Raw genomic sequence first — 21,184 nt, 5'->3', positions numbered from 1 at the left:
CTGATTGCCAGTAAACTATAGCTGCTGTTAGCTCAGTCTGTTAGCCAGGCTGCCTAGACTGTTGAGCATTTGTACCACAGGCATTTTGGACCACCGGTAAGAGGACGTTTTCAGGCTGCCTGGATGCAGACGGGGAGAGGAGCCGGTGTTGTGCCAGAACTGGAGCTGGACAAGTGGGCAATGTAACCGGGTTCAGCAGCCTCTATGGACTTAATGACAAAGGCGAAAAGACCGAAGAGGATGTGGATCGATGAAGAAAAAAGGTGAGGAGAAAGTGACAGAGCAAGAAGAGTTTTAGTTGTTGCCGAGAGCTAAAAGTCAGAAAGACAGACGCTGAACTGGGCTTCTTGCTGTTGGACTAGTAAGTAATATTATCTGGCTGCTATGTCTTGTGTTATTGCACTTGCTTGATGTTTGGCTGTTAGCAAAGTTGTCTGATATCTGAAGTATTGCTTTGACCAATCAGGTTTTAAATCAGCATGAAATGTTAAAAATCGCTTAAGTGTGTGGCCTTTTTTTTTAGACCACACCATCTTCTTCAGTCTAATCCATGTTTTAGGAATCTTTGCGCAGTTTGTAGAACCATTTGATCGTGAATCATGTTTTGCTGGAATGTATAGTGGGACGGCTGCATCTCAAGTCTCATATCGAGTCTCCATCTGTCCCCATAGGGCTACAAATGATTACTTTAATTATCAAATAATAAATAGCAGATTATTTTCTTGACTGATGGATAAATAGTTTGTGAAGTAAAATGTCACAAGACAATTTCCTAAATGCAAAGATGATGTCCTAAAACTTATTTGGTCTGACAGTCAATTCATTACCACATAAAAAAGCAACACACCAAAATTCAGTCATTTTTATGTTTTGAAGAATGACTTAAATGATTACTTATCAAAATAGCTGTGTATATAATTTTCTAACGATACTGTTTCCCCAAAGCACGTCATCATCCTGTGGGACACAAATGCAAATACCGCGACTACAACAATCTACAAAGAGGTCAAGCATAATTCCAACACTACTCTTGATTTTAACTTAAAATAAGTCAACAAAAAGTGTTAAACCTTTTATTTATGATGCTCCAAAGAGGGAATGGGTAGATCTATGGATAGAGGTCAGCATGGACAATGCAATAACAAACAGCAAGCTCAAACTCCAACAGTATTTTACTCACAACCTCGACAAATTGATCAATATCTTATTTATCTTCTCGACTGTGAGTTGTCACTTCAGTGAGGCTCAGTCTGCTTGCTGAAGAAAAAGACATTTCTGTCTATAAGCTGCTGGGAAATCAAAGTCTCAGGAACAGGAAGGAGCAAAAGCTGACATCTACCACAGTGTCCTCCTGAGAACTGCCATTTAATAAACTATAACAGGACTGTGGTTCGACACATTAATTTCATAAAAGCATAAAAAAAAAAAATAGTATAACTTTATTCTGCTTTGTCAACAGCCAGATATTTAGTCAGGGGAGGGAAGTCATGTATAAAGAAATCAGCACTTTTGTAAAGTTATTACCATTTCATTAAGTGCAAATATAAAAAGATGCATCAATATAATCACCCTGGCTTGTAAATTAACATACAGTGGACTTTAAATTATCACCAAAGCTTTTATCAGTTCTGCCGAGAAGACATACATTTTGTACAATCAACCAGTCTTATCACATTTTTCTTTTTTTGGCAAGGCTTTCAGTTGTTCAAAAGTCTACTTCCCAAATCTGCATGAAAACATACAGATTGTGCAACATTATTGAAATATAACTTAAGTGACATTCAGTCTTAAATCCGTTTGAACAGCAGAAACACAAACCAGTACAGGTTTTTACTCACACAAAAACAGCCCAAAAGAAAGAAAGCTCTTCCAATTCTTTTTTTTTTCAGTGCAAAAAATGTTCAATTGTGAAAATATGATGGTGTTAAAAATGCTGAAACCATCATTTCAATGACATACATTAATTATAGTGCTTCACGTATCCTGTATAGATATTAAATATCAGTTGCTGACAGTCATTACTATCTAAAAGGATAAGTCTGGTAATCTGTTTTTTTTTCTTATTGTCAACAAACGAAAAGACCAAAACCAACAATTAGTTTTTAACACTTGCAAACAGGGCAGCAAGCAACAATATTTTAATTAGCAATTTAATCCGTCGATCACTTTGTAAATGAGCTGTTTGGTCCATAAAATGGTGAAAACGGTTTCCCAAAGAAACGTCCTCAAAGATGGTCAGTTTACTGTCATAGAGGACTAAACTACACATCGCAATTAGAAGGTTAAATCAGACATTTTTGACTTTTTCCATGTATAAAAAAAAGTTGTTTATCAAAATAGTTGCTGGTTAATGTCATAGAGGATAACTAATCAATTAATCATTGCAGCTCCAATCAAATATTGTCTGTGTATCCAAAGCTTGACATTTAGTAGCTTATTTGTCTGTCTGCCTGTTCTTCCATCATTGCCCAAAAAACAAAAACAAAAAAAATACAGTGGAGTCACTGACATGCTCCTTCATTACAATAAACACTAGCTGACAACAGTCCCAACAAAAACAATATTTACTTCTGTTCACGTAATAATTCATGAAAACTAGCTGTAACATTATTTAATGTCTTCAATGAGAATCAAAGCGCGTGGAGCCACAGACAGGAAGTCAGAAAGTAATGAGACAGACTAACCCACTGCTAGTTTTGGGGAGATCTCGACGGGCAGCTACGAACTGTAAGGTGAAGATCACGTGACCAACATACATTTGCTGCACGAGATGTTACAATGTTGAGGCCACACAGATTTTATATTTAAAGATATTACATTGGACATATGTCAGCATATTAAATTATTATAATTAAGTATTATTTTCAACATATTAAAGTTCTGTCAAAATACAACTAATAAAGCATTTGGAATATAACTTTTTGTGGTTTTTAAGATCTGGTTCACGAGAAGTTATGTTGTAGGTAGATTTGTAAACAAGCCTCAACCCCCCTATTTAGTACCAAGTCTTCCTTCATTGATTATCTTTTTCCAGTACAAGACAAGCTAGTAAAAATGAGCCATGGCTGTTTCTGATGGTCATGTGACCCTCAGGTCGCACCAGTCTCTCTGGTTTTGACCTTTTTGATTGAGATTTGTTGTCAATAAGAAAAATATAAACATCACCAGCCTTTTCTTGGTCTATGGTCTGATGGCCATGTGGAAACTGACTAACATCCAGTTTCACATTATGTGAGTTAATGAATTCATATACTCCTTCAAAAGTGAAAATAATCAATATCTAAACATCAAATATTGTAGAAATAAGGCCCAGAAAGTCTTTTTAAGTCATACTCTGTCCCTATTTTACATTTAATTTATGATCAAATTAATGTGTTTCTCCAATCATCCGGTTTATTCAAGAACTCCCCATATTTTGGTCTTAGCTCGAGGGGTTCGATTCCATATCAACATCCTCAGACTCCTTCCCATTCGTCTGTTTATCTGCACCTTTGTCGGTGCTCGTCAGTGACCCATTTGTTGCGGACACATTTGCCTGTAACGTTTTTTCCTCTTCATTTTTATCTGGCACTTGGTTAAAATCAGTCCTTGGGATTTTTTCCTCCCTTCCCGAAGAAAGAGAGGGTGAATGTTTTGAAGTCTTATGGGGGGTTTGAGCTGAAGGGCTTGTTTGACCAGCGGCTTTATTAGCTCCAGCTTTTTCCTCCATCTGCCCACTAGCGAAGTCCCCAGCAGAGCCGTTGCTTGGCAGCACCTTGTTATCTTCTCTCTTCTTCTTCGGTGGTTTTTCAGTGTCTGTGTCCCCATCTGTTTGCATAATGTTTTCTGGTTCCTGGATGGTGTCCTTGGAGTTGTTGGTAGATTTATGCTCACTGTCGGCACAGGGCTCGGTTTTTGTAGTCACAGTGTTAGGACTGTGTAATTGATCCATTTCATCAACATCCGAGTCATTTCCATTCCCCAGAATTTGAATATTAGATTCAGCCTCTGCACTTCCATTGCCAACGGTCTCAGCCTCTGGTTTTGGCTCAGGGGATACCTCAGACAGTTTGTTTTTGTCTTTACTTGCTGTTTTATCAGTCCATTTCTGAGTCTTTGTAACTTTATCCAGTCCATCCTCTTTCTGTTGCGCAACAGCATCTCCATCTTTGCTTTTACCCCGTGAATACACTTCATCTTTCCCATCTCCATTCCCAACAGCATCAGATCTCTTCTCAGTCTTCCTGAATTGTTTTTGAATCTTTCTGGGACACCACACAAACTTATCCTTTGGCTCAAAGTGATGGTAGGCAAAACGCACAAGCTCCTGACGTTTCTCCTTATCCAGGACGGCAAACAGGAAGTAGTCAAGCACGCTGCGTTTAACACTGCTAAGCGTTTTCTTGACCAGAGTCTCTTCAAGAAAAAAGCGCACAAGTGGGGCCTGGTAGTGCTCGAAGCCTAGCTCTCCGAGGCTCTTCAGGATGCGAGTGATGCGAAGGTTGTTGTGCATATTCCTGTGAGAGATGAGACAGTTGAAATCACAACCTAAAAAATGTACATCTCTAATGTTGATCACACAAGAATATTTGAATATTCACCGCTCCAGGTTTCCAAATCGTTCCTTCCAATTTTCCGCACGTTTGACTTCACCCGTCTCTTTATTGACCAAACGGATGCCATAGAAGCCCAACATGAGTTCATAGGACTCGACTAGTCTCTTTTTGGCGTCCTCATTCTTCTTAAAGGCCTGTAGTGGAGGCAGAAATATAAAAACAACTTCTATGATCACATATACAGTAATATGGGTCAGGAATCAGGGACAAATTATGGGTTATGGGTTTGAAAAACAGGAAAATAAGTTGTTATGGCTGCCATCAGTGTGCGTGTGGTATGACTTTGTTTGAAGTGATTTTGGTGTATGCAGATTTAGGTGTGTGATAAGTCCTGATAAGTCCCAGTGGAGAAGACCACCACCATCAACGCTCCCTAGAGACCTGGAGGACTACGATTGGAGTGACACCCTGTCCGACCCTCCAATCCCCAGGCTCCAATCTGAGGATTGATTTAACATTTGAACTGGCCGACAGTCGTAGCAACTTGGTTGTTGTTTGTGTTGATCTCGCATTTGTACTATACCCCTGAATTGCTTCTAAATGTGAACCATTGGGTTAAGTTGAGTTATTTTCATTGGCTACCTGGAAACTGGACTAGATAAAGTTTATTTTACTGATTTGGACTCTACACTATGGGGAATACTTTTGTTAGAAGCACTAGATTTAGGGGTGCTATTTCTATAAAATAGTAACATTTTTCTTTTGTTTAGACAGCATAGACTCTGATTCTTTGAGTTCTCATTAAGTTTTATTTACTCTGTTGGTTTTAACAGTATCCGCTCTTTCTTCCCTTTCCAGTTTACCTTACCTCTTTTTGTTGCATAACTAATCTGAATTTCAAGAAATAAATAACTCTGTTTTAACCAAATACAACTGCTTTATGTTACTTTCTTTCTCGACACAGGCAGGGACGTAACAAAAGTGTTTATCTTTATGTGCCTATCAGGGATGTCTGTATGAAAAGAGCTGAATATTTTGTAACACAAGTTTCCTAAACATCAAAATATTTTCTCTACGGAAGAATTTAGTGAGTTGGTCAACAAATAAGAAATATTCTGCTTTGACTCCGATGGTTAGAGACATTTATCCCCACGATGACTTCATGTAACTGACCACCTGATGATGTTGAACTAATGAGAAACTGCAAGTCACTATTGACAACCAAATCTTGCACCATTAATAGTTCAGTTAATCATTAAAAGGCTTCCTGTGATATACTCACCTCAATTTCCTTCTTGGTGAGTTCTGAAGCCATGTAATTAACCCCCGGCTCCCGCAGTGGAAACAGCCTTACAATGGCACCGGATTCAAGAGAGAAACAACACAAAACCAATTAGCATCTAATGAAACTATGCTATAATTCAATGGAGATGATGTAAGCTCTCCCTGCAACAGTTTGTAAAGCCAACATAAAAAATACTCTTGATGCGTCATCCCATAAAATCGCCACATACAACTCTGGAGCCCTGTGATTTTACCAAATACATCCTTCTAATAATAAATAGTCTTGTATCTGCAAACAATGCTCAACACTGTCAACATGACATCCTCCTGAGTATCACTGGAACTTAAGCATTGTTTCTCTTTTGTCACATTTGTATGAATGACCGCAGAGATGAGAAAGCTGTGATTACACACATTGTTTGGAGGTTGATTTCCACATTTTGAAGAATAAAATGTTGACAGATCATTAATAAACCAGTAGCAATGTGTGCTAGTCTAAACTATGTTTTCCATCACTAAAAGTGAACTACTGTCCTTTTATAAACTGGCAGCTTCTTGTTTAGCTGTGCTGGATGCCACAGAGAGAAACCGAAACACATCTTGTGAATTGCTCTTTTTTTTTTAGTAGCACACATGTAACATGCATCCAACTGCAAGGTCACCAGAATAAGATGACATTAGCTTTGTAAACGATACATACCACTGAATGTATGAGTGAACCCTCTCCAGTCTTTTGTAGTCGTTTTTCCACTCCTTAAGAAACGATTCGATGTAGACATCTGGTGCCAAACGACGTACAAAACATCATGTCAGTGAACACAACACAACACAAAAATATCTTGCGATAATATCCTGTGAGCTATAATATATTTACCATCAGGTGCGGAAGGAAATTTATTGAGATAAAACTGCAAATTGTTCATTTTGTCTTCCGAGCACTCGTCGTCTGTAAGATTCTGTCAAAAAAAAAAACAGGCAAAAGGATAGTTTAAGATCTCTTGTTTGCATGGAAAATCTGCTTTCATGTTGGATTATTTCGCTGCTACTCACTGGATATCCTCTCCTGTAGTTCTGCATGTCCTTTGCTGCCCTCATGTTTCTGGACGTGTGATGCCACTGCAAATAAAAGTGAAACTGAAATCAACCTGCATCATCCTCTTGTCGCCATTAAAGCCAAATTGTTTAACCGTTTGGGGGATTAACACCAGAGTCGATGCATGCTCATTAAAAACACCTAACACGTCATGTTATCATTAATAATCATGCAAACATCTGTAATATTTAAAATCACTGTAGAAAGCTGCACGTTGGCATGCAAGGCCAAGCTAACACTTTTCCTACTTCAGGCAAAGGGTTTAAACACTGAATTAAAACATTCTACAAACTACGATTAGTAAACACTGTAAGCTATATATATATATATATAGATATATATATATATATATATAAACCGAGCACCAGCCTCTAATAACCCCTCATGTGAGCCAACGTTAGGGGCTAGCTCGGATAGTTAGCACAGAGGCATAAAGCTATCATTAGCTTCCCTGATAGCTTAGCCGGTTAGTTACAAGTCAACATATCCGCACGCCCGGTGCTGGCATGATGTCGGTGAGTTACGGTTTGGCTGATAATAACAAAGGGCGTACAGTTAACTTACTAAAGTCCAGCCAGATTTGTTTTTGTCTTGACATGACCGCCGGGTTTGGCTCTCTCCGGCCGGGTCGTCTCCGTCACTCTCTGTGTCCCAGGTCGAGTCGTACTCACAAATACAGTCGTCTTCCATTATTATTATTAATATTATTATTATTAAAAAAAAAAAAATAAGCTAAATGAACGCGTAAACCTGGCTTGGCATTTATAAACGGGTGTAAATCAGGTTACACTTGCATGTTCAGGTTACACGGGGACGGCCCTGACCGTCCGTCTCTCCAGTCTACCATCGTCAGACAGCGGCACCGTTGGCGGCTGCAGTACTGATGCTGCGTTCAGGTGCTCTCCTTAAAGTACCACTTATCTAACTTGACACATATACGTGGTACAAGGTTATATATATATATTTTATATTCTATATATAAAAAAACATAGCTATTTGTGACAGTGCACGTTTAGTCTATGTAACATATAATGTTCACTCCATCACAGGGTTATGTGGCACTCATTGAGGTTTTCTCCGACATAGCGTGAAGGCAGCACGTTTGCTGTGTTGGTTGATGGGGATAAAAACTGCAAACCAGCTGATATGAGTCAGGCAAGCCTATCTTAGGTACAGGAAAAAACTATTTTACTTGACTGTTACATAACGAAGAGCAACAATAATGCTGTGATACCGCACTGAACAATAAAACACACCAGAAAGTAAGAAGATAGCAAGTTTATGAACAAATATGTTGTGAAACAAAGAAGGAATATGCATTATAATGATGCAAAATACCAGACCAGACTCCTAAAAGACCACATCCTCAACAGCAGATTTATGTTATGATGTAGCCAACTGTATCAATATATGAAAAATAATTTTATAGTTTGTTATGTTAGCTATATCTTAAAAAACTTTTAAATAAGTGATTTAGATTGACAAATTTGTAAATATTATAACATGCAAAACATATAGGTCTAAATATTACAGAAAAGTCCAGCAACTATGCTGCTAAATTAATGTATTTACATAGGTGTGGAGCTATTTTTGGTTTGGATAAGGCAACTGAAGCACACATACCCGCAAAGTGATAATGAGATAATATTGTCGATTATGATAACTCATATTACACTGCAGAAAACCTGTACATTGAACTGTGACGCACATAGAGCTTTTAGGAACTATGATAATGTGCCATCAGATCATGTGTTTTTAATTACGACAGCACTGCACAATTAAGCAGCAACCTCTGTGGCTGTGAAGTCAAGGCAATGCAGAAGTGCCAAAAATTGCAGTTCCTCAAACATCCACTTGAAGCTGGCTACAGAATGAGTCAGTCTACATAAGCCCCCATGTTAAAATGTCCAACTTCACAGCAGAAATAAACATGTTGTTTTGGACTCTATAGATAATTTCCTTTTTCTTTACATTTTTTTTCTCACCCATTCAAATCATATTAAGGTTTAGAGTTAGGCATTATAACAGAGTGGCCGCTTTGCTTGACAGGGAGGTGCCATTACAGATGGCTTGTTTAAGCACCCAGCTGTCATTTGTCCCGCCTCAGGTCCGCTGATGATCCACATCTTTTCCCATTTTTAGATTAACCTAGAGGCGGAAGAGCCAGGACAGCCAACATAGGGGCGGCAAGCGCCACAAATTTTGAGCTTTGAAACGGTGCTTCAGAAACATGACACCAAGTGACGTCACACATATGCTGCCCATTCTTTATACTGTCAGTGTGCACAATTTGAATATGGTACCAAAAGTTACACTATGACATAAGGATGTTTGCATATTCTCAGTGCAGATGATCTGATCTCATGTTATTAAGGAAACATTTCTGTTTCAAACTTCAGAATTACTGCAGCCAGTGCAAACACAGTCCAATTTATCTAGTTATCAAGTCTGAATGTCTGACACATGTAATATCTTCAGTGCTCACAATTTAGTTTCAGTTTTCATACTCTAAGGATGAGCAGCACAAAGGAGTCAAGGGTGTGAACATATTATTAGACCATGATGTCTGTCTTTTCACTAATTGGACAGATGTATTTATACAGAGGAGTATTTCATTATTTGAAGGGTATAAATAGAATTGTGTATTATCACAGGGGATTCAATCTTGAATGGCCGCTGGTGTGGGTTTCTATTTTTGGTTTTAGTTACTGTGGAAACCAGAGGGCTCTGCAGGCATCCAGTATTTGCTGTTGCTATTTAGTGCCTCTGCTTTATAAAATGGATTCCTTAGTGCCATATTCTCAGTGAGTTCAGTACATAGGGAAAGATTTGTTAATATACAGAGATCATAATAATTATGTAAACCCAGTCTGGCTGTTGTAGGGGGACAGAAATATAGGTCAAGTTTACAACTCGACCTCCGCATTAAAACTGAGTATTCTGCTTCCTATAGTTTATCCCTCCAGGAGCCTAGCGGGAGGAATCGACAGTCATCTGGGGGGAAATCTGCTAGATTCTTAATAACTATGATTCATGATTCACATGATTTCACAAAACTAAACTAGCTTGTTAAGACTTTAGTGGTGTGTAAATCAGTTTGTTGGAGACATCTATAGCACTGTCTAATCAAAAGAAATCAACTATGTAAACAGGAAGTCACAGTAGCATCACAAGCTGTGACCAACTGAAACAATTATGCAAAACAGCTTAATTCAAAGTGTTACTATTATGTATTTTAGCCCTGATTTATTACCATCTAAGCAGCATCTGAGTTTCATCCATAAAAATGTGCATTTCATAAGCTGAAGTTTGACAAAACTTCTGAACATCTGAAAAGTAAGTAATAACTAAAGCTGTCAGATAAATGTAGCCCAATAAGATGTATTGCCTTTGAATTTTAGTGAAGTAGAAATATAGAATGGAAAAACTCAGATAAAGTACAAGTCTTATAAATGTATTAATTACATAAGTACAGCACTTATGTCGGTAAATGTGGTTAGGGCCATGTTATGACTTTGTGCAGTAAAACATAAAATAAATAGCAGATGAGAGTAAGAGTGTAAGAGATCAGTGGTTGTTCCAGGCCCCCTGCACGCTTCAAATTAAGTAGTTTGTATGCTGAGTATCTCATCATGAGAGCTGATTTAAACGACAAAAGAAAATAAATTTATAAAATAAATGTTTTTTCAACTTCAGTGACTAACTTTTACCATAATTTGTGATTTCTGTTGTTGAGAATGTTTTCCTTTAATTTGGTATACAACAGTAAAGACATGAATCATAGGATACAGTTCCTTTTTTCTGTGAAGCAATCACAAAAACTGCTGAACTGCTGAGAAGATATTTGCTGACAAAGTAAAAGCAAAGGAAACAAACATCTTTACAGTTCAGTGAACTGCAACTATAAGAAAATAATGAGATCTGACATTATTTTATAGATGAATTTACAAATATAAAGGAGATCATTCAATTTTGTTTTTCAGAGGTATTCTCAGAGAAAGTGTCTGAGTCAACATGACTTATTTAGTTGCATTCCTTCAGTAATAACCATTTCTATTCTTATTCCTTTCACACTATAACTTTAACTGAACAAATTGAAGTATATCTCACAAAAGATGTGACAGATGAATTGAATTGAATTGAGATATGACCGCCGCATGTTACAAATATATCTGGTTTCCCTCCAGTACAAAGTAGACAGTCTTCTGGGTGTTGTACCACAGCACCAAATATAACTCAGCCAGCCCGCCGGTGACAGATCTGAGGGGATAATCTCCTGCTTGTCTAATATTGCTCCGTCTTACCTGGTATGTTCTCCTCTTTTTTTAGTCATGGTCTCTCATCATGCTTACATGCAATGTCTAATTTGTCACTACTTTTGCAACATACTGTACTTTTCATGTAAACATATTTTGATTCCTATTCTAAGCATCACATATATGATCTATGTATTCACCTGTTTTTGGCCCTACTGTTGCAATATTGTCATGTAAAAATACCTGTAACTGTGATTCTCTGCGTGTATTTATTTATTTGTTTATCTGTGTATTTGTTTCTTTTATATGATAAAGGGTTTTTAACCGTACAGTTTTAATTTACCTTTGAAATAGTACTATCACCACAAAGTCTATCTGTATGTCACTGACTTGTACATTTTCATTTTTTCTGAATACTTTTTGACCATGTTAGCTTAAAAGTTGAGACTGAAAGTTAATTTCTGGCGGTCATCATTGCTGTTCTGAAGCTTTATTAATTACAGTTCTTTCTAGAGCAATGTTTGAGGATATTAAACTGATTCAGATGCTATTTTCTGAATATGTAATCCCTTTCGTCTGCTTACACATTTCTATATCATACTTTTGCTCTGGTCAATGTATTTGCTTTACTGCTTGTCGATAAAAGCATTGTAATATAGTCATCATGCCACAAAGCCTCCTTATCACTGTCATCCTCGTTGCTTCTCTTACTTTTGTGTAGCTTTTGTAGCTCAGTAGTATAATTTCCAGTTTGTGTTGAGTATTAATGTCTTAATGTAGCTGCATTTAAAATTTGGCTGTGTCCTTAAACAAGCTCTGCATAGAGGCTCATAGTTTACATTTTTAATTTAAGAATGTGATTGTAACAAAAAAATAAAGACATTTTGTTCTTTATCAGAGTGGGATACAGAGTGGGATCCTTGCCAAAGCACAGCTGCTGTTCCTCGCTAAAGACCCCCCACTCCATTCTAAAAGTTTAGCTTTTTCACAGGATCTTAATTTTTATAAACCATCGTCCAGGATTTTGCCAGATTTGCATTTTTGTCCCCTGCAGAATTGGCAGATGGTTTTTATTTAGCAGAGAAATGCGCCTCCAGGCACAAGGTCTTCTTTTCTCCGCATGGTGCCATGTGCATCTCTAAAACAGTTTTGTACCATCTGCATAATTCTCAGCATCCCTAACAGACTGAGGTGGTCTTTGTGATTTCATGAGATGAAAAAATATGGACAAATGCTTTTTGTGTACAGAATGGGGCTCAAAAATGAATAGGATTATTTTTCAGGTTGAAATATATTTAATGTAGGCCGGTAAGAGCTGTTTCTATATTATATCTTCACAACATTTCATATAATTTAATATAAGTAAGTCTTAATTAATTAAATTAGAATATTATAATATTTCTCCTATTTATAATTACAAATAGGAGAAAATGAGCACCAAAGTGGACAATGGATGGCATTTGCATTGTCCACTTCATTTGTTTTCATTGTTCCATATAAATGCCACGTTAATATATGCGCGTGATAATGAAATATACCTGCGAGAGTAGAGAACAGAGACAGGAAAACCAAATCAGTGCAGCATCTCTTTGAGCCAAAATACTTATCTGTAAGCCCTGGCCTCGATGGGGACTGATGGGCCTCCTCACTTTGTTCCAGGTCCTTGGGCTTTAAAAATGATGTGAATGCAAGCTGTGTAGATTGATGGGAGGCTGCTAGTGCTTCAGGTTCCTCTCTTATCAGCTGAGATGTAACTGATTTATGGAGAGCTGGTTTGAATCACAACAGGGATGTAAGTGTGCTGATTTAGCCACTTAACACAAAAACAGGACCACCGAAGGACAGGTTGCTCTGTTTGAGAGGAACAAAAGAGCACGCAGTAATCCACTTGAAATACCTAATGTGACACTGTGAGGCTGCCTCTGTTTGTTTGTTTCTTAATCTGTTAAAACTGTGTTGATATTTCTTTTATTTCCTTCCATGTTTCACCAGAAAAATCCATCCTAAATAACGATACTAGATGTGGTCGTGCAGTGACAACATAATCCACCGAACGAGGGGGCCTGGATCATTACGCTTAACATATTAGCTTCACCGTCACTGACAGTCCAAGTCATCTGGTGCTTCTGGTATGAGTAACCATGGCAACCAGCATCACCTACAGTAGGATTTTCCAGAAGCATCTAGTGTAGCGATGTCATTTATTTAGCCGCTGTACATGCATGCATCGGCTCTCTAATGTGCAAAGAGCACACACACCTACACACCTACACACACACACATACACACCTATACACACACACACACACACACACACACACACACACACACACACACACACACACACACAATCCATGAAAACAAAGGAACTGTGATAAAATCTTATCTTATTGTCTATATATTAATAATGTGTATGTATTGTTCTTAATATTTGATTTCAATTCTTCACCATCACTTGATTTCTCGATTATCTTGATTTTCACTTGATAATTTTATTATTACTTTTTCAAAGGATTTAAATTAGGATGATATAATGATGGGGTTTTTGTAGCTGATGCATCAAGGAAGAGATGAGTCCAAGATCTGAGGTTCAAGGCACTTTAATATGTGCTTGGATCCATCCTTACATGTGATAGGAATGAACAAAGAATATGTTTCTTACTACCTTTTTTATAGGGAGTTCATTCCATGTAATGTGGAAACTATGTTGGGACACCTCTCTCTGTAGGACTTAAGACAAACAGACTGTTAGGTTCACTTGCCCAGACAGAGGACGCCTTGCCCATGACAAATATCCAAAAGTTCATAGGTTCACCTAAAGGTTACATCCTATATTTAGATAGAAAAACATCTAACAGATGATTATACTGACATTGTGTTTGCGTCTCTGTTTTTATTGAGCACAGTTAGACAGACTCATTGTAGTGTTCATTGTTTATTTAAAGGTATTCAATCCTTTTTTATCTATTCATCTTTTTTTAATGCAAACTAATAAAGCAGTTGTATTTCGCTTTCAACATGTTACCTGGGCATTAGTTACTAGAGCCTAACCCACAGAGTTTAGGACAGCTTTGTGACGCTGTGCTCTGCCTGGTTTTCTCCGCCTGGAGTGCGCAGTTTCAAGGCCAGTTCACTGGCTGCTGTCCGTGGTGCTGAACCCCCCCTCTCTATGTTAGATTGGTATCTGCCGGGTCGAGTCAGGACCTCACTTGTTGCACACAGCTGCGATAAGACTGCATATTTGTGCTAAAGCTTACAGTGTGTCTTAAACATATATTATATTACACATACAGCCTTTTATTGGTGACTGGTTTGCGCATGCGAAGAGGCAAGCTGAGGCCACTTGCTTAAACAAATGACCGTGTCGAGAGCAGCGGTCGCTCTCAATGCGCACAGCAGGATATGCGCGTTTTTCTTTTCTTTTCTTTCTTTTCTTTTTTTAAAAAATAAACCTAAATACTGAACCTGGTGACATGGATTTCCAGGTTTGATTTTTTTTTTTCTTTTCCCGCAACTACATTTCACGCAACAGGCTGCAACACCAATGTGGAGTCTACGCTGAAGAACAGTACCACCTGTAACTGTAACCTCTCTGCTCCCCGACTTTTCATGCCTACACCGAGGATGAAGAAGCAAAACGTCCGGACCTTGTCGCTCATCCTCTGCATGTTCTCCTACTTGCTGGTCGGCGCCGCGGTGTTTGACGCGCTGGAGTCTGAGTCGGAGAGCTCCCGCAGACGCATCTTGGAGCAGAAGCGCAACGAGATGAAGAAGAAGTACCGCTTTTCCGAGGACGACTACCGCGAAATCGAGCGAGTGGTGCTGCAAGCTGAGCCCCATCGCGCTGGGCGACAGTGGAAATTTGCTGGCTCTTTTTACTTTGCCATAACAGTCATCACCACCATTGGTAAGTTAATGTGACGCTTCTATCTTTGGAGATGAGTGAACATTTTTATACATTCTACACATTTAAGGGTTGTTTTTTATTACAGGCTTATTAAAAAAATATACAATTGGTCCATGTATTACCATCGAGCTACAGTATGCGGCACAGTATTCCTCTCATTGCCATCTCTCTGCATTAAGGTTACGGACACGCAGCACCAGGCACAGATGCAGGAAAGATTTTCTGCATGTTCTACGCTGTGCTGGGCATTCCCCTCACTTTGGTCATGTTCCAGAGCCTGGGAGAAAGGATGAACACATTTGTCCGCTATCTCCTGCATAAGATGAAGCAGTGTCTGGGTTTTCGAGGCACTGAGGTGTCCATGGAGAACATGGTCCTGGTGGGCTTCCTGTCCTGCATTGGTACACTGTGTGTTGGGGCTGCAGCTTTCTCTCACTTTGAGGGATGGAGCTTCTTCCATGCTTATTACTACTGCTTCATCACACTAACTACTATTGGCTTTGGGGACTTTGTGGCCCTGCAAAAAAAGGAGGACCTCCAAGAGAAAACACCCTACGTGGCATTCAGCTTCATGTACATCCTGGTTGGGCTAACTGTTATTGGGGCCTTCCTGAACTTGGTGGTGCTTCGATTCCTTACTATGAACACTGAGGATGAGAGGAGAGATGCTCAAGAGAGGGCGTCACTGAAAAGGGACAGAGGCCTTTTGGATGGGGGTCTGGGTAACCATGCTGTAGGGGAACAAAGCAGAGACAGCCTCAGAGAGAGGAACAGGAGCAATGTGGTGCATAGTCGTAGCCACAGTACACTCTTCCTCCCGATGGAGGAAGGAACCAGCCGGACCAACCTCATTGCTTCCCCAGCCGAGGATCAGGAGAGACAAAGAAGCCCCTGCAGACACCGGCTGCATTTTCAGATCAAGGCAGGCAGACACCGGCCTGAGTCGAGCCTCAGCTCCCTCTGTTCCTGTGTTTGCTACCGCTTGGGGATTTGTGATAGTCCTCTTGTGTCCCACAGTGAACACCACGGCTGCCATATCAATTCTGTATACTACAACTCAGTGTCCTATAGGATCCAAGGCTGCTCACCAAGTTCCAGGGACAACACAGGACTCTCTTCCCCAGGAAGCACACTCTCACCTGGGCATAGCTTCCGGGAGTTCCCTCGTTCGAGGAGAAAGTCAGTGTAGAGAGCACTACAGTGAGAGAGAGTGCACAGTGTGTAGACAATATTTTCATTGACACTGTATTTTGTGTTACACCTTATTTGTGCATGTCAGAAGACACTGATTCTGTCAAACGCATAAGTTGTTTGTTGTGGCTATTGAAAATAATTTTATTTGTTCAGCAAGGATGCATTTATTATTCAGTATTCCCATCACATTGTTTATGTTAGTGATACTGCAGTTTCCCCTGCATGTAAGCCAAAGTGCAGTGCATGCTAAAGAGGATGTATAGCACGCAATGTGAATGCATGAGTGCTATGTGAAGGTGTAGAACAGTTAGGCTTTTAATTTACAATTTTAACAAAAGTATTTTGAATATAGTGCTTATTAATGACTGTATAACTGTTCAGTGAAGGTATGTGAATGATCCTCAGTGGACTCTGCTCCTGCTTTAGACAAAACCCAACTTTTTCATGCCATAGCTAGAAGATGTCATTATACTTTTATATTAAAACAGCCTTAAGAACTTTGACCAAGCACATGAGCTATGTGGCTTCTTAGCTCAGTGAATTTAATAAACCCTTTTATTACTTATCGTTGGGGGAGTCAGAATAACCTTTCTGTGCATTGTTCAGCACTGATGCACTCTAATATAAAAAGATTATGATTGTTACATGCGTGATTCAAATATAATGGATGTAGCACATTACAGATATGTAGCAGGTTACTACTGTAGTAAAACTTCCCACATTCCAGCCAGGGAGGTGTTGTTTTCTTGTAGACTTGGTTTATAGTCAGATTCGATGTGAGTCATTACAGTATTTGTTTTATTAAACCAAAGGAAAGGTCTTTAATATGTGTGTGTGTTTTTATTTGCATCAAAGTTTGCCGAGTGATTGAACAACTCACATTTGTATGAGGTTGTTTGTGTTCATTCTTCTTTCTTTGTTCTGTTTTAGCTCTAGAAAAACAGAACTGACACCAGTTAATAATATCACCTTTAGTGATATTAAGAGAGCATTGATTTGGTGATTTGCACATAAAGGTTACCATTTGGTACATCTGGTTAAAAACTGAATGATTTTAGACATCTTGGTTACAAATCATAGTTTCAGATCAACTTCACATTAAATTAGTGTAATTGAAGTGCTGTTGAAACAACAGCCTTTTGACACGCAAGTCACCAAATCAGTGCTCACTGAGAAACTACCAATGAGACTACCTTGAGATACTTGGTGTGTTTCCTTTTCATTTCTGTTTTCCCGTACTTCCACTTCATAACAATTGAGAGGCAAACATTGTATTTTATGTTCTTTCTGAGCTTTAGTTACTTACGATTTTACAGATTCATTTTATGTAAGTAAGTAAGTATATAAATTGATTGTTGCAGATTAAACCACTTAGTGTAGCTATAAAATAACTTAATACTACACCAGTAAAATGCTTCTTACACATAAATGTATCAGTAATAATCTAATCTAATCTAATCTAATCTAATCTAATCTAATCTAATCTATTATATTTTTCTGAACTATGAGCACTTTCACTTTTGATACGTAAGTACATTTTGCCAGTACAGTGTAGGTACATACATTCACAACATGACATTCTGAATGAAGGACCTTTACTTAAGATAGTATTTTTATATTACTTGACCTTTACTTCACTTAAGGGGGTAATTTTATATTACTTGACCTTAACTTAATTTAAGGGATTATTTTTTATATTGCAGGACCTTTACTTAAAAGAGTATTTTCATATTGCAGGTTTGCTACCTAAACAGCACCACTGGAAAGTTCCTTCCCTCAAGGAGTCCTGGGCCTTAAAATCTGTCTGTTTGAGCTATGAAGTAAATAATAAAATGTCCATAAACAGCAACAAACTCCATCCTCCAGTACAGCACCGAATAAATTCAAGTCATTAAACTCCACACTTTCTCTACTGTCACAGATAAAATCACATCATGTGTCATAACGTCTGCTCGTGGCCTGCATTTGCTATTTTTAAAAACTGTTTTCTGTTTGGAATGAGGAGCAGAAATCATGTCTTTACATAAGTATCCCCAAGCATACATTTCAAGCCATCTGTTGATCTGCTGGAATAGTAGGCTACTTTACATATAAATGTAAAACTGATTGGGCAATAGAATCTGAAATGGTGATTGGTTATGAAAAGCCATCTGCTCTGGCTGCTAGGGGGTAGAAGTAAGGAGGTGTAGTCTCTTCCTCACAATGTACTGTGTGCAACAATTCAAATTATACACTTAAAAAATATATTGGATTTTCTTTCTCAATGATTTCAAAATAAAAGGAAGAATTAAGAGCGAAGGAATTAAGATACAATAACTTTGACAAGGGGGCCCTCTACAGGTGATAACAGACTTTAGAGAAATTTGAGGGAAAGAAAGTCACAAAGACAAAATGTAAAACATTTAGCCACTAGAGGGCAGTGCATGTCCATGATTTGATTAAATTCAAACACAACACGCAGTATTAAAATATCATGCACAGAGAACAGTTAATAACACTCACATAAGGAAACTGACTTCAGCATGTATATATGCATGTTAAAACAACATTTGTAATGGAGTCATCTTACATGTGTACTCTGTTCTTTCAAAAGGAATACATTCAGCAGCAGCAGAGCAGCATAGTGTTCATGCATTCAGGTGCCGAGAACGTGATCAACTTCTTTTGTATTGATGTATTGTATCCCGTGTATTTTCACTACTCAGAACGAGGATGAGTATCTGTAGTATCAATACTTTAAAATAGGCTATCAATCTGACCAGAAGTAGCAGAAAAGAAAGCTAAATTTACCCGTTCTCTGAGATCCGAGCTACAATAATTGAGTCTGAAATGTCATCTTATTGACCCTCACAGCCTAATAAGGAGTCACATCCTTTTAACTGTCAGGTATCACTGCCACAAAGAGCCAACTGAAGTAAAATACAGATGTTTTATCTGAGTGCACTGCTGTACTATATGCTTACATTTTCCATGGACCTTTTCCTCATTGATCGGCCTTGTTGCCATAATTTCATTAGATAATCAATATCTGCCAAATCAACATTTGTAGCTATCATTTCCAATACAAATTAGGCTACGCTGTTCATACTGAATACATCGATTCAAATTTTAATTTTCCGGGAACCGCTTATCAAACAAACTGTCTGAGTGGTAGGAAGAAAGTACTGGCAGAAAACCAGGACAAAATTAGTTTACATTGATAGATTACAGCAGAGAGGTCCAAACTTTTACATGACATCATGTGCTATGGAAGGCCACTTCAGATGTTAGTCTCATTTGGGTGTCCTTGGACAAGATGCTCAGGTAAAAAATAGAGTTCAAATGAAATCAGAGTCCTGCTGCTCTTTTTTTTTTTTTTGTACTTTTTATTATAGCCCCTTTTTCATTGTATCCAAAAGGATTCATTTATCCTGGCTGAAGTGGTCTGAAACACAGAGAGGTGATCTGTCTTTCCTAATACATTAGTGTAACATAAACCCAAGAAAATTCCCCCTGGTGACAGGCAAATCCTCTCATCTTATGTAGCCATTTTATTATCTGCCTAAACAATTTTAGGTTTTGGAAAGGTTTTTTTTTGTGCCTGAGGACATGGATCAAAGTAATGTGCTGCAGTATCTCCTGATAAAATGAATGATCTTGAAAGGGATAATCAAATAGAGACTCATCAAACCGGGAGCTGGTTCTAGTAGTCTGCGGAGAGATAATTATACTCTTTCAGATTAATCTGAAATGTAAAAATGTAGTCTGCTGCAAAGTAACGCGAATAAATCATTTTCATTTTTAATGCAGTGAATGTATCTGTCACTATTTCCCACATGGTTATGATAACATCTATATCTATGTCTATGTCTATGTCTATGTCTATGTCTATGTCTAAGAAGAAGGTTCCTGGTCCGAACCTTCTTCTATGTGTAGTTTTCTCCTTGTGTTCATGTGGGTTCTGTTCGCGTACTCTGGCTTCCTCCCACAGTCCCAAGACATGCATTTAACAGGTTAATTGGTTGCTCTAAATTGCCTGTAGGTATGAATGTGTGCGTGGATGATTGCTTGTCCCTATGTGTCTATATGTCAGTCAAAAACTTGCGACTTGTCCAGGGTGTACCCCACCTCTCATTGCCCAATGCTAGCTGGGATTGGCGCCAGCCCTTCACGACCCTGATTAGGAGTACATTATATACCATATGTCCTGAGATCAGACATCTTGTGAGACACAAGAGTGTCACAAACAGTTTTAAAGGGTTTGGTATTTAGCAACTGATAGCTGCTTGAAAAGCTTTAAAACCAAAAAAATCTTTAACAACTGCTCAACAAATTCCTGTCTGATGTGTTAATTTTGAGATATGATACAGATGATCGTGAACATACACTGTATGTAGGGCCTTTATTTATTTAAAAATAAATATAAAAAAAATAATTATTTATAAAACTGTTACACCGTCTTCTTGTGTTCTTGTCTCTCTCAGCTATTCCTTATTGGGGCGATTAGTGAGTGGGCCTACCCATGTATTTAGGATAAGCTCTTTCCCAGACAGAACAGCCTCCTCAGTTCATTCAAGTTTGTTTCTTTTTACTCCTTATTTTTTTTATTCTTTGGCTGTCTAGTTTTCACCTCTTTGTTTTTTAGTTTATTTACACAAAGTTTTTGATAGTTTTGGTGGGGAAGCTCTGGGTCCACCTGGTCCATACAGCCTCCATGCTTTTGTTCTTTTTGGCGAGAATTCCAGGGTTGCAAGGTTTTGCTTAATTTATGAAATTATTCGTAAATATAATCTTTTTTGCTTTCAAACTAATCCTCTGGTTATGGCATCCTCCTTATAAGTTGCTGGTCATAAGGTTGAATAAACTGTTTTGTTGTGTGGCTGTAACAAAAAGTAAAAATCCTTCACTTTTATTTCTGCTCACAACCGTCATAAGA

General features: G+C 38.3%; 2 protein-coding genes across 2 annotated transcripts; one reads left to right on the top strand and one right to left on the bottom strand.

Annotated features, from left to right (window-relative positions):
- Positions 1-1,059: 1,059 nt before the first annotated feature.
- Positions 1,060-7,799, bottom strand: ogfr (opioid growth factor receptor). Its single transcript, XM_010731691.3, has 7 exons — positions 7,477-7,799; positions 6,870-6,935; positions 6,694-6,775; positions 6,520-6,598; positions 5,818-5,884; positions 4,581-4,729; positions 1,060-4,496 (listed from the first exon to the last, which is right to left on the bottom strand). Exons 1-7 carry the CDS (start codon positions 7,600-7,602, stop codon positions 3,422-3,424), a joined length of 1,644 nt encoding a protein of 547 aa, XP_010729993.1. The 5' UTR covers positions 7,603-7,799; the 3' UTR covers positions 1,060-3,421.
- A 6,571-nt stretch (positions 7,800-14,370) lies between these two features.
- kcnk15 (potassium channel, subfamily K, member 15) lies at positions 14,371-17,081 on the top strand. The gene is made up of 2 exons (XM_010731722.3): positions 14,371-15,075; positions 15,255-17,081. The coding sequence occupies exons 1-2, from the start codon at positions 14,778-14,780 to the stop codon at positions 16,262-16,264; spliced, it is 1,308 nt and encodes a 435-aa protein (XP_010730024.2). The 5' UTR covers positions 14,371-14,777; the 3' UTR covers positions 16,265-17,081.
- The last annotated feature ends 4,103 nt before the right edge of the window (positions 17,082-21,184 follow it).

This window comes from Larimichthys crocea, unplaced genomic scaffold, assembly GCF_000972845.2.
Source record: "Larimichthys crocea isolate SSNF unplaced genomic scaffold, L_crocea_2.0 scaffold97, whole genome shotgun sequence".
Lineage (NCBI taxonomy): Eukaryota > Metazoa > Chordata > Actinopteri > Sciaenidae > Larimichthys > Larimichthys crocea.
This window is presented reverse-complemented; position numbering and strand designations above follow the sequence as displayed.

What these genes read in the sequence shown, in the direction of transcription:
- ogfr (XM_010731691.3), bottom strand. Translation starts at nt 7,602, where the DNA reads ATGGAAGACGACTGTATTTGTGAGTACGACTCGACCTGGGACACAGAG. An exon ending in ATTTCCTTCCGCACCTGATG is followed by an intron (nt 6,599 to 6,693) that starts GTAAATATATTA and finishes GTTTGGCACCAG; the next exon opens with ATGTCTACATCGAATCGTTT. An exon ending in GTTCACTCATACATTCAGTG is followed by an intron (nt 5,885 to 6,519) that starts GTATGTATCGTT and finishes TGCCATTGTAAG; the next exon opens with GCTGTTTCCACTGCGGGAGC.
- kcnk15 (XM_010731722.3), top strand. Translation starts at nt 14,778, where the DNA reads ATGCCTACACCGAGGATGAAGAAGCAAAACGTCCGGACCTTGTCGCTC. An exon ending in AACAGTCATCACCACCATTG is followed by an intron (nt 15,076 to 15,254) that starts GTAAGTTAATGT and finishes CTCTGCATTAAG; the next exon opens with GTTACGGACACGCAGCACCA.